The sequence below is a fragment of the Chiloscyllium plagiosum genome, unplaced genomic scaffold, assembly GCF_037043375.1.
Source record: "Chiloscyllium plagiosum isolate Xiang-an unplaced genomic scaffold, Cpla_swu_hap1 HiC_scaffold_31, whole genome shotgun sequence".
Taxonomy (NCBI): domain Eukaryota; kingdom Metazoa; phylum Chordata; class Chondrichthyes; order Orectolobiformes; family Hemiscylliidae; genus Chiloscyllium; species Chiloscyllium plagiosum.
In genome coordinates this window covers 40,632,615-40,645,787 of record NW_028270169.1, presented here as the reverse complement: position 1 = coordinate 40,645,787, position 13,173 = coordinate 40,632,615, and the positions used below count along the sequence as shown (strand labels likewise).

Below are 13,173 nucleotides of genomic sequence, written 5' to 3'. Positions count from 1 at the left end.
TTCAGTGAGGCAGGTGGGTGACCACCAGGAGAGATGTGCATGTAGTGCAGAAGTCTCCTGTGGCTATCCCCCTCTCAAACAAGTGTGCCATTTTGAATACTATTGGAGGGTATTTCCCCCCTCTCAGGGGAAAAAAGAAGCAGTAACCAGGTCTGTGGCAGTACAACTGACTCTGATGCAAAATAGGGCATGGCAAAGACCAACCAAGCAATTGGGATGGGGGATGCTCTAATCAGGTGTGCAGATAGGTGTTTCTGTGGCCATACGTGAGGCTCCAGAATAGTCTGTTTTTTTCCCAGGTGCCAGCATCAAAGATGTCTTGGAGCAGTTGCAGCAATTTCTCAAAGGGAGGCATGAGTAGTCAGAGGTCTTTGTATGTATTGTCATCTAGATGGCAGGGGAGTAGGGCTCCTATGCCAGGGCTCTTCCACATTGACTGGTTTTCTTTTTTTTCTTTTGTTTTACTTATTTAGAGTCAAAGTCATAGGCGATGTACAGCACGGAAACAGACCCTTCGGTCCAACACGTCCATGCTGACCAGATATTCTAAACTAATATACCCATTTGACAGCATTTGGCAAATATCCCTCTGAACTTTTCCTATTCATGGACCCATCCAGATGCCTTTTAAATGTTGCAATTATGCCAGCCTCCATCACTTCCTCTGATATTTCATTCCATACATGCACCACACTCTGCGTGAAAAAGTTGTCCCTTAGGTCCCTTTTAACTCTTTCCCCCCCACCTGAAACCTATGCTGTCTAGTTTTGGACTCCTCTACCCTGGGGTAAAGATCTAATCCATGTCCCTCATGATTTTTTTATGCTCCTATACGGTCACCCCTCAGCCTCTGATGCTCCAGAGAAAATAGCCCCAGCCTATAGCTCAAATCCTGGCAAAATCCTTGTAAATCTTTTCTGAACCCTTTCAAGTTTCACAACATCCTTCCTATAGCAGGGAGACCAGAATTGAATACAGTATTCCAAAAGCGGCCTAACCAATGTCCCAAAGAGCCACAACATGACCTCCCAACTCTTTGAGGAGAAAGTGAGGACTGCAGATGCTGGAGATCAGAGCTGAAAATGTGTTGCTGGAAAAGCGCAGCAGGTCAGGCAGCATCCAAGGGGCAGGAGGATCGACGTTTCGGGCATGAGCCCTTCTTCAGGACATCCCTTTACCAGCGGAGTAGTTCCTCACCAGAACTTGTCTGCTCCACCTTTTTTCTTTCTTCTTTTCTCGCTTTTCTCTTTTTTTTGATCTTTGGAGCTCAGTTGTGGACATGATGGTAACAGAGGCTGGGAGACTTTGATTATCGGTGACAAGGCGGCTGGTCGCAGTCCACGGCATCACAGCTTCATTGATATCCGGAGCGGTGCCAGAGCAGGATTCTGCAGTGAGGTGGTTCCAGTGGCAACGGAGCAAGGCAGCGGCTGGGGCCTAGCGTGGGCCCAGATGGCAGCAGTGGCAGTCAGTAATGAGGATGGGTGGCAAGCATAGGCAGGTCTTAGCCCAGTGTGGGAAGCATGCCCAGCACAGGGGAGAGTGAGCCCTCTTGTGGAAAGTCCAGCTTGGAGTGTCTGCATGCTCATGGCTTAAGAAAGGTCTGTAATGCTGGACTTTTTAACTTTATTTCTTTATCTTTCCACTTTTATACTAAGACGACTGTAATACTGCTTTTTTTTTAAACTTATTCTTTCATTTTCCACTTCCGTAACTAAGATTTGTACCCAGGTACTTTGCACCTAAGATGATGTGATGTGTGGTGACATTTGTACTTCTCACTGTACTCTTGTGCCTAGTACTTGAGTATATGTGACAATAAAACCTAACTCAGCTGCACCAAATCTACTTTTGAAAGTTCCTGCCTTATAGTATCAAAATTGAAAAATCACACAACACCAGGTTATAGTCCAAAAGGTTTATTGGAAAATACAAGCTTTCAGAGTGTTGCTCCTTCATCAGATCGCAAGTGGGGCAGGGCACAGAATTTATAAGAAAAAGATCAAAGTGTCATACAACTGATGCGATGTATTAGACTAACCTAGATGGCTATGACGTCTGTAATCACTCAGAATAGTGAAGCAGGTTTTCATTGATTAATATGTAAATCCCAGAATTTATTGCCTTGAGATAACTTAAGGCTTTATCAATATATAAAAAAAGGTGACATCTCAGCTCACACAATGCATTAAAGGTGTGAGATTAGAGTCTGTCTTGTCCCAACCTGGAGTCAGTTATTTCCAAAGTAGGAATTTAAATATGTCACATGGACTGACTGCCTACAGATTGTTTGCTTTTTGAACAAAATAGAATGTATCTGCAAATGGAAATTCATCCCACAGACTTATATGCATGTAGTGTGTGTGTGTATTTGGGTGGGATGTGGGGGTGGAGCAAATATGTGTGTGTGCTTGAAAGACTGTGTGCACGAGTATTAATGGAGTATTTCCCTGTGAGAGTGTGTGTTCAAGTGTGAATGTGTGTGTGAGAGAGAGAGAGAGAGAGAGAGAGAGAGGGTGCCTCTGAGAGATGGTCTGTGTGAGTGTGTTTGTCTGTGAGTGTGTGTGTGTATATGTGAGAAAATCTGTAAAATAGATTGTAAAGCTTTTCCATGAACAAAGACATGGAAGCTGGGGAACTTGGGAAAGTAATTGGTATGTTTTGAAGAATCCACACTAGAGAAGAGGAGGTTCTGGGACTCTTAAACTGTATAAAAGCAGATAATTCCCTGCGACCTGATCAAGTGTATCCCAGGTCATTTTGGGAAGCTAGGGAAGAAATTGTGAGGCCTGTAGCGGACATCTTCAACCTCTCCCTGCAGCAGGCCACTGTCCCTGCCTGTTTCAAGAGGGCCAACATCATCCCTGTGCCTAAGAAGGCTCATGCAGCATGTCTCAATGACTACCGTCCAGTGGCCCTAACTTCATTGGTCATGAAGTGCTTTGAAAGGCTGGTCATGGCATTAATCAACTCCCAGCCTTAATCCTGATGAAGGGCTCCAGCCCAAAACGTCAATTTTCCTGCTCCTTGGATGCTGCCTGACCTACTGTGCTTTTCCAGCAACACATTCTCAACATTAATCAACTGCAGCCTCCCCACAACTCTTTACTCAATCCAATTTTCCTATCGGACCAACAGATCCACATCAGATGCCATCTCACTTGCCCTTCACTCCTCCCTAGAACATCTTGACACCAAGAACAGCTATGTAAGAATCCTAATCATTGACTACAGTTCAGCCTTCAACACTATTATCCCCTCGAGCCTGATTACAAACTTAGTGATCTCGGACTAACACTCAACATTGGAGCACCCCAGGGATGCGTATTCAGCCCCCTACTGTACTCACTGTAAATCCATGACTGCGTCGCCAAATACCAGACTAATGCCTTTTACAAGTTCGCTGATGATACCACCATAGTCGGTCGAATCTCAGATTGTGATGAAACAGATTACAGATGGGAGGTGGAAGACCTGGAAAAATGGTACATTGAGAACAATCTAGCTCTCAATGCCAGAAAAACCAAGGAACTCATTATTGACTTTTGGCGGGATGTTAATCATGCCCCCCTACACATTAACAGCACAGAGGTGGAACGAGTGGAGAGTGTCAAGCTCCTGGGAGCTTTCTTGGATTCTTCATATGGACGTACTGGTTACAAAGGCCCAACAACGTCTCTTCGTCCTCAGGAAACTGAGGAAATTTGGCATGACGGCGAATACCCTTGCCAATTTTTATAGGTGCACCATCGAGAACATTCTGTCTGGATATATCTCAACCTGGTATGGCAACTGTACCATTCAAGATAGGAGACAGCTACAGAGAGTGGTGAATTCCGCCCGGACAATAACAAAGGCCAACCTTCCATCTTTCGAATCCACCTACCAGGCCCGCTGTCAAGGAAAGGCCACCAGTATTCTCAAAGATCCATCCCACCCTGGCAATGACTTTCTACAACCTCTACCATCGGAGAGAATGTACAGAAGCCTGAACATACGTACCAGCCGATTTCGCAACAGTTTCTGCCATACTGTTGTTAGAATACTGAATGAACTCACAAACTCTTAATATGGGAAATGCAGGGTTACAAGGGATAGGGTAGAGGGCAGATCTGGGTGGGATGCTATTCGGAGCATCAATGTGAACTTGATGGGCCGAATGGACTGTTTCCACAATGTAGGGATTCTATGAATCATTCTAAGATCTATATGCATTTGGAAAGACAAGGGCTGATGTATGTGGCTCTGTGTATGAAAATTGTGTCTCACAAATTTGATTGAGAGTTTGGAAGAAGTGGCCAAGAAGCCCAATTAGATACAAACTTGGCTTGATGATAAGAGACAGTGGTTAGTAGTAGAGACTTGTTTTTTAGACTGGATGCCTGTGACTGGCAGTGTGCTGCAGGGATGGATGCTGAGCCCACTGTTGTTTGTCATTTATGTAAACAATTTGGATGAGAATTTAGGAGGCACAGTTAATAAGTTTGTAGATGACACCAAAATAGGTGGCATAGAAGACAGTGAGGAAGGTTATCTAAGAGAACAACAGGATCTTGATCAACTAGGCCAATGGGCCAAGCAGTGACAGATGGAATGTAATTTAGATAAATGTGAGGTGTTACATTTTGGTAAGGCATGATGTGGAGGTGCTGGTGTTGGAACTGGGGTGGACAAAGTTAAAAATCACACAACACCAGGTGATGTCCAACAGGGTTACATATTAATGAACTGAAACCTGCAACCTATTCTAAAACATGAAAGACTTAACAGCAATCTAGGTTTGTTCAGTATATTAGGAGAAAGTGAGGACTGCAGATGCTGGAGATCAGAGCTGAAAAATGTGTTGCTGGAAAATCACAGCAGGTCAGGCAGCATCCAAGGAGCAGGAGAAACGACGTTTCGGGCATAAGCCCTTCTTCAGGAATGAGGAAGGTGTGCCAAGCAGGCTAAGATAAATGGGTAGGGAGGAGGGACTTGGCACATCTCTGGCACCACCCCCCACCTTTTCCTCCACTACATCGATGACTGTATCGGCGCTACCTCGTGCTCCCATGAGGAGGCTGAACAGTTCATCCACTTTGCTAACACCTTCCACCCTGACCTCAATTTTACCTGAACCGTCTCAGACTCCTCCCTCCCCTTCCTAGACCTCTCCATTTCTAGCTCGGGCGACAGACTCAACACGGACATTTACTATAAACTGACCGACTCCCACAGCTACCTAGACTACACCACGTCCCACCCTGCCCCCTGGAAAAACGCCATCCCATATTCCCAATTCCTTCGTCTCTGCCGCATCTACTCCCAGGAGGACCAATTCCAACACCGAACAACCCAGATGGTCTCCTTCTTCAAAGACCGCAATTTCCACTCAGATGTGGTTGACGATGCTATCCACCGCATCTCCTCCACTTCCCGCTCCTCCACCGTTGAACCCCGCCCCTCCAATCGCCACCAGAACAGAACCCCACTGGTCCTCACCTACCACCCCACCAACCTCCAGATACATCATATCATCCTTCGTCATTTCCGCCACCTCCAAACAGACCCCACCACCAAGGATATATTTCCCTCCCCTCCCCTATCAGCATTCCGGAAAGATCACTCCCTCCGCGACTCCCTCGTCAGGTCCACACCCCCCACCAACCCAACATCCACTCCCAGTATCTTCCGCTGCAACCGCAAGAAATGCAAAACTTGCTCCCACACCTCCCCCCTCACTTCCCTCCAAGGCCCCAAGGGATCCTTCCATATCCATCACAAATTCACCTGTACCTCCACACACATCATTTATTGCATCCGCTGCACCCGATGCGGCATCCTCTACATTAGGGAGACAGGCCGCCTACTTGCAGAACGTTTCAGAGAACGCCTCTGGGACACCCGCACCAACCAACCCAACCGCCCCATGGCTGAACACTTTAACTCCCCCTCCCACTCCGCCAAGGATATGCAGGTCCTTAGCCTCCTTCATTGCCAGACCATGGCAACACGACGCCTGGAGGAAGAGCGCCTAATCTTCCGCCTAAGAATCCTCCAACCAAAAGGGATGAATGCAGATTTCTCCAGCTTCCTCATTTCCCCTCCCCCCACCTTATCTCAGTCCCAACCCTTGGACTCAGCACCGCCTTCTTGACCTGCAATCTTCTTCCCGACCTCTCCACCCCCACCCCCTCTCCGGCCTATCACCCTCACCTTAACCTCCTTCCACCTATCGTATTCCTAATGCCCCTCCCCCAAGTCCCTCCTCCCTACCTTTTATCTTAGCCTGCTTGGCACACCCTCCTCATTCCTGAAGAAGGGCTTATGTCCGAAACGTCGATTCCCCTGCTCCTTGGATGCTGCCTGACCTGCTGCGCTTTTCCAGCAACACATTTTTGTTCAATATATTGTTTTAATTGCATGACACTGTGATCTTTTGCTATAAATTCTGTATCTTATGATCCTGCCCCACTAGTTACCTGACGAAGGAGCAGTTCTCTGAAAGCTAGTACTTCCAAATAAACCTGTTGGACTATAACCTGGTGTTGTGTGATTTTTAGCATTTTTGCTGAGACAGTCGAGGGCAGGACTTAATGTTCGGGCCCTGAGGAATGTTGTTGAACAGACTGATCTAGTGGTTCAAGTACACATTTGCCTTTGTTAGTCAGAGCATTGAGTAAACGGTTGGAACGTCATATTGCAGCTTTACAGGTCATTGGTGAGGCCACTTTTGGATTATGCATACAATTCTGTTTCACCCACTAATGGAAGGATGTTACTAAAATGGAAAGGATGCAATAAAGATTTACAAAGATGTTACTGAGATTGGAGGGCATGGTTAATAAGGCAAGGCTGGATAGGCTGGGATTGTTTTCCTGGAGCGTAGGAGGTTGAGGGGTGACTTGATGGAGGTTTATTAAATCATGAGAGGCATGGATAAAGCCAAGGTCTTTTCCTTAGGTTAGGGAAGTCCAAAATTAGGCAGCATAGATTTAAGATGAGAGGAGAAAGATCTTTTGCTGAGGGGCAACTTTGTCATATAACGGGTGATGAGTATATGGAGTGAACTGCCTGAGGAAGTAGTAGAGGCAAATATAGTTACAAAAACATTTGGACAACTACATGAAGAGAAAGGATTTAGAGGGAAGTGGGCTAACAACAGGCACCAGTTTAGTTTGGGAAACCTGTTCAGTGTGGAAGAGTTAAACCAAAGGTTTGGAGATGTTGGTGTTGGACTGGGGTGTACAAAGTTAAAAATCACACGACATCAGGTTTTAGTCCAACAGATTTATTTGGAAGCACTAGCTTTCGGAGCGCCGCTCCTTCATCAGGTGATTGTTGCCACTTTCACCTGATGAAGGAGCAGCTCTCTGAAAGCTAGTGCTTCCAAATACACCTGTTGGACTATAACCTGGTGTTATGTGATTTTTAACCTTGGACCAAAGGGTCTGTTTCCGTATGACTCTATGACTCTCCATGCTGGAAGATCCCAGCCTCATTCCTGATGAAGGGCTCTTGCCCAAAACATTGACTCTCCTGCTCCTTGAATGCTGCCTGACCTGCTGTGCTTTTCCAGCTCCACACTCTCAACTCTGATCTCCAGCATCTGCAGACCCTATGACTCTATCCTCGACCAGCACACTTTCAACTTCAGGCCTTAAAATTTATTTTCAAATTCTTTCCCACTGAAACGAACCCAGTGCTTTGTTTGTTTTCAAATGGCCGAATTAAACAGTGTATCTTTTAAATGTTTCTTGTACAATACCCCAGATCGCCTGCTTCTTTTGCTTTACTGCTTAAGCGCTGTTGACTAATTGCCCACAGCGTACATAAATAAAAAAGATAAATAGTTGTGACAGATTTATTTTTAATTCGAGTCTTCGTGTTTTACAAAGGTACCAAGTCCCAGTATCTCTGCACAATATTGCCCGAAACACAATCAAGCTTGGGGAAGGGGGGGATGGAGAAGGATGGGGGGGCAAGGGTTCAATCTGGAAGTAACATTAAGAGAACAATATACAGTGAAAAGTCGAGATATAAGTTAAACCACAGGGAAATACAAATGGGATCTGGTATTAAAATCACGTTGTTTAATACACTGAACTATTCTGAGTGGGTCGAGACCCATTTCACAGCCATCACTTCCACACTGGATGTGAAATGGCGGCGGCTGCCTCTTTCCAATTCTCCCCGGATATTCCGAGTGCCAGGTCACTATTAGAGTTAGAAAGGAAAGTTTTGCTCTCACTGGAAACGCGGTTACATTGCTATACATTAGGTCCACTGCTGCTTAACATCGATATTATGCAAAATATTAACATCAACATCTCTCAACAAAAATCCTTTTTTTAAACATCTCCACATTCAAACTCTGGCCACATTTCCAATCTCTATTTATGAGTTTGTGATGGGTGTAAGTGCACTCACTTCAAATCCTTCCTTACATCCATCACTCCCAGAACAAAGTTAAAAATCACACAACACCAGGTTATAATTCAACAGGTTTATTGGAAGCTACAAGCTTTCGGAGCGCTGCTCCTTCGTCAGGTACCTAGCCCTTTGAAACCTTATGCTTCCAAATAAGCCTATTGGATATAACCTGGTGTTGGATGATTTTTAACTTTGTCCACCCTAGTGCAAAGGGGAACTGAGGACTGCAGATGCTGGAGAGCAGAGTCAAAAAGTATGGTGCTGGAAAAGCACAGCCGGTCAGGCAGCATCCGAGGAGCAGGAGAATCGATGTTTCGAGCATAAGCTTTTCATCAGGAATCATCCACGATTTATGCATTTCCAAGTTACATATATTTCTTGCTCGGAGCTGTAGATCTAGATACAGAGTATTTTGATGAGTACCAGTTCGCTTCCTTGTGAGGACAGGAGCAGCAGAGCAGAGCCCCTCCGAGGATCAGCAGACCCGAGGTTCCCCAACCGACATACAAGGAGGCTCCAAGCTCCCTCCTCTGGGCGTCCGTCACCAGTGGGTTGTAGAAATCTTTGATGATGGCGTTTGCAGACCAGGACACTGGGATCAGGGTGAGCACTCCAGAGAGGATGAAGATAATTCCGGCTATAATCGTCACCTTGGCCTTTGTTGCCTTATTTTCTATACAGTTGGTGCATTTTCCTCCAGCAATGGAGACCAGAATACCGATGACACCCACCACCAGGGAGATAACGGTCAGAGCTCTGGAAGCCTGTAGGTCTTGCGAGAGGGCCAGCAGTGAGTCGTACACCTTACACTGCATCTGCCCGGTGCTCTGAACAATACAGTTCATCCAAAGCCCTTCCCAAATGATCTGCGCCACCACGATGTTGTTCCCAATGAAAGCGGTCACTCTCCACATGGGAAGGACGCAGGTGAGCAGAGCTCCCAGCCACCCGAACACACACAGGGCTATGCCCAGAATCTGGAGTCCCATTGATGCCATTCTTGGAACTTGGGTGGCAGTAATCGGCGAGCTACGAAAACAAACTGGCTCTGATTTCCTGATCCGGAGCGAGCTGAGGGTGATCTGAAATGCAGTGGCAATTATAGCCCCTGAGTGGTGGGTGGGCATTTGCTCCTGTTCTCAGTTTACCATTGCTGAGAACAGGGAATACCCGTTGGACCAGATTCCGAAGTTATTGTCATCTAGTTTCAGATTGTTTTGCTAAATGAAGGGGCACCTGAATGAGGATGTTATCTGGCACTGTGGTGGTCCTCGGCATCTTTGTTTGCAGCTAAGTATATTTTCACTGTATGGGGTTTTTTGTCGCTGCAGTATTGTGCCACCTGGGAGTTAGGTAGCCGCAGTTCAACTCCCAGCTGCTCTGGTGGCGTACAGAAACATCTCTGAATAGGTTGATGAAAAATTCTATCGTCTCCTTGTGAAAAAAAACGTTTATGTTTATATTCATTGCTATCTGTATGTTTTAGTAACGTACCTTTTCAAAAAAAAACTTTGACAGAATATGGAAATAGCTGGCTTGGCCAGCATTTATTACCCATCACTAATTGCCTTTGCGAAAGTCAGAAGTCACCGGACCGCATGTTGCAGCCCAACAGGATTATTTGAAATCACAAGCTTTTAAAGGGCTGCTCCTTTGTCAGGTGAAGTCAGCGCTCCAAAAGCTTGTGATTTCAAATAAACTTGTTGGACTATAACCTGGTATGTGTGGAAGGGAGTTCCTCCGGTTTGACCCAGTGACTGTAAGGGATTGGTGACATAGTACAAGTCAGGATGTGGGAGTGTCTTGGAAGAGAATTTGTAGGCCATGCTGTTCACATCCATCAGCTCCTCCTGTCCTTCTAGGTTGTCCAGATCATTGGTTTGGGAGGTGCTACTGAAGGAGTCTTGATGATTTGATATAGTGCTATTTGTATGGATAGTGATTCCATAAGACAAGTGAAATTAGAATCTCCAAGCTTGTCTATCATCCTCAAGGCACAAGTCAAGAGTATGATGCAATATTCCCTTGCATGTATAAGTGCGGCTCCAACAGCCCTCAAGAATGCCAAAACTAACTGTTTGATTGGCACCACATCCCAAACATCTTAAATATTCTCTCCCCGCACCATTGACACAAAGTGCTGGCAGTCTATACCATCTGCAAGATGACTGTAGTAACTCACCTAAGCTCCTCCAACAGCATCTTCCAAACCCAAGGCCAATACCACCTCGAAGGATAAGGGCAGCAGATGCATGGGGACTGTACAAACTGCAAGCTTCCATCCAAGCCCTGCAGAACCCTTATCTTGAAACTACAATTCTTCATAGTCACTCTGTCAAAATCTGGAATTCCCTTCCAAACAGCAATCGGATGTCCTCAAACCACAAGCATTTCAAGAAGGCAGCTCACCACCAATGTTTCCAGGGCAATTGTAGATTGGCAATAAATGCTGCCCAACCGAGTGATAGCCACATCCCATAAATGAGCCTTTAAAATCTTTGATATGAAATTGTGCTACAGAAAACAACAGAGTCATAGAGATTTTACAGCATGGAAAAAAACCTTTGGATCCATCATGTCCATACTGGTCATCAAATATTTATCGATTCAAATGCTATTTTCCACTACTTGACCCGTAGCTTGGATATGATGGCATTTCAAGTGATCATCTTAAATATCTTGGTAGTTCCCATCTCTTCCACCATTTCAGGCAATGAGTGTCAGATACCCATCACCCTTTGGGTGGAAAAAATAATTCCTCAAATCCCCTCTAAACCTCCTGCTCCTTACATTAAACTGTGATCCTTTTGTACCCCCTAATCAGATCCCCTCTCAGCCTTCTCTGCTGTACTGAAAACAACTACACCCTGTCTAATCTCTCTTCAGAGCTTCAGCCCAGGCGACAACGTAATGAATCTCCTATGCACCCTCTCCAGTGTAATCATAACCTTCCTATAGTATGATGATCAGAACTGCACACAATACTCCAGCTGTAGCCTAGCTGATTTTATATATAGCTTTATCATAACCTCCTTGCTTTTGTATACAGTTCTTTGAACAATAAAGGCAAGTATCTGATATGCCTTGCTAATCACCTTCTCTACCTGTCCTGCTTGTTTCAAGGATCGACAAATATGAGCATCAAGGCCCCGCAGATACTCTGTACTTCTTAGGGTCCTACCATTCAACATGGACACCCCTGTCTTGTAAATGCTCCCAAAATGCATTACCTCATGCACTTTAGGATTAAATTTGATTTGCCATTGTTTTGCTCCTCTGGCCAACCTGTCTATGTCATCCTGTAGTGTAAGGCTTTTCTCCTCACTAAATCACACCACCAATTTTGTTTCATCTGCGAACTTACTGATGATAGCTCTTAATGACTAGATAATTAATGTACACAACAAATAGCATGGGCTAAGCACTAAACCCTGTGGTACACCACTGGACCCAGTCTTGCAGTCATAAAAACATCCTTCAACCACTTATCTTAACCCTCTCAGTCAATCATCACAGACAGCTTCTCATGATGCCAGGATTTCTGTTGTCCCCTTGTCCATCTTCCTTTGAAGGTCAGTTTTAGAGCTCCTTTGAGCTGCTTACTGGTCATAGATACATAAATGACTCATCTTTCGTTGATTATTTTCAGATGTCCACATGAGATGACCTCACGATCATAAACTAATTCAAAAGGATTAAAATCTGTCAACTCATTAGGTGAACTCTGTGTAGCTAAGGAAAAAAAAAATTAAATCCTTTGACCTAATCATGAGGATATTCATGAGAATGCACTGACCATTGATCTGGGTATTGGATAGTACCAGTTTCAAGCTCCTTGTGGCAGGGAGTGGTAAAATGAAGACTTTAACTGAGTTATATCATGATTGCTCATAACGTTTTGAAAATAGAGTCATAGAGTCATAGAGATGTACAGCATGGAAACAGACCCTTCGGTCCAACCATCCATGCTGAGCAGATATCCCAACCCAATCTAGTCCCATCTGCCAGCACCCGGCCCATATCCCTCCAAACCCTTCCTATTCATATACCCATCCAAATGCCTATTAAATGTTGCAATTGCAAATGAAGCAACTTTCATTGCTTCTAAGGACAGAAACGTATTATTTTTCAAATATTGCTTTGATAGTAGGGTGGTGTGGCGCCTGATAAAACTTTTGTTTCTGCATGTAGGAGGCTAGCTTCTACTGTATTACAGTTAAATGAAGTTTTATACTACACAGAAAATATTAAATGTGGAAAACTAAGAGGACACTTGGTAGGCAGTTAGATAGGCGGTTAGATAGAACCTTAGATAGGTGGTTCAGTGGCTGAAAACAGGACTCCCAGATGGTATGTTGCCTCCCAGGTGCTCAGGTCAGAGATATCACTGATCAGCTGCAGAGCATTCTAAAAGGGGAGGGTGAACAGCCAGTTGTTTTGGCGCATATAGGCACCAACAATATAAGTAAAAAATGAGATGAGTCCTGAAAGCAGAATTTAGGGAGCTAGGAGAGAAGTTAAAAAGGAGGACCTCAAAAGTAGTGATCTCAGGATTACTACCTGTGCCACGTGCTGGCCAGTGTAGAAATGAAAAAATAGGCTGGATGAACACGTGGCTTGAGGGATCGTGTAGGATGGAGGGGTTCAGATTTGTTGGACATTGGGACCAGTTCTGAGGAAGGTGGGACTATTACAAATTGAATGGTCTACAGCTGAACCAGACTGGAACTAATGTCCTTGGAGGAGTCTTTGCTACTGCTG

At 45.0% G+C, this 13,173-nt stretch overlaps 1 protein-coding gene across 1 annotated transcript; it reads right to left on the bottom strand.

Moving 5' to 3' along the window:
- Positions 1-8,777: 8,777 nt before the first annotated feature.
- LOC148141910 (claudin-4-like) lies at positions 8,778-9,439 on the bottom strand. The gene has a single exon (XM_087977060.1). The coding sequence runs from the start codon at positions 9,408-9,410 to the stop codon at positions 8,778-8,780; it is 633 nt and encodes a 210-aa protein (XP_087833186.1). The 5' UTR covers positions 9,411-9,439.
- Between the last annotated feature and the right edge of the window lie 3,734 nt (positions 9,440-13,173).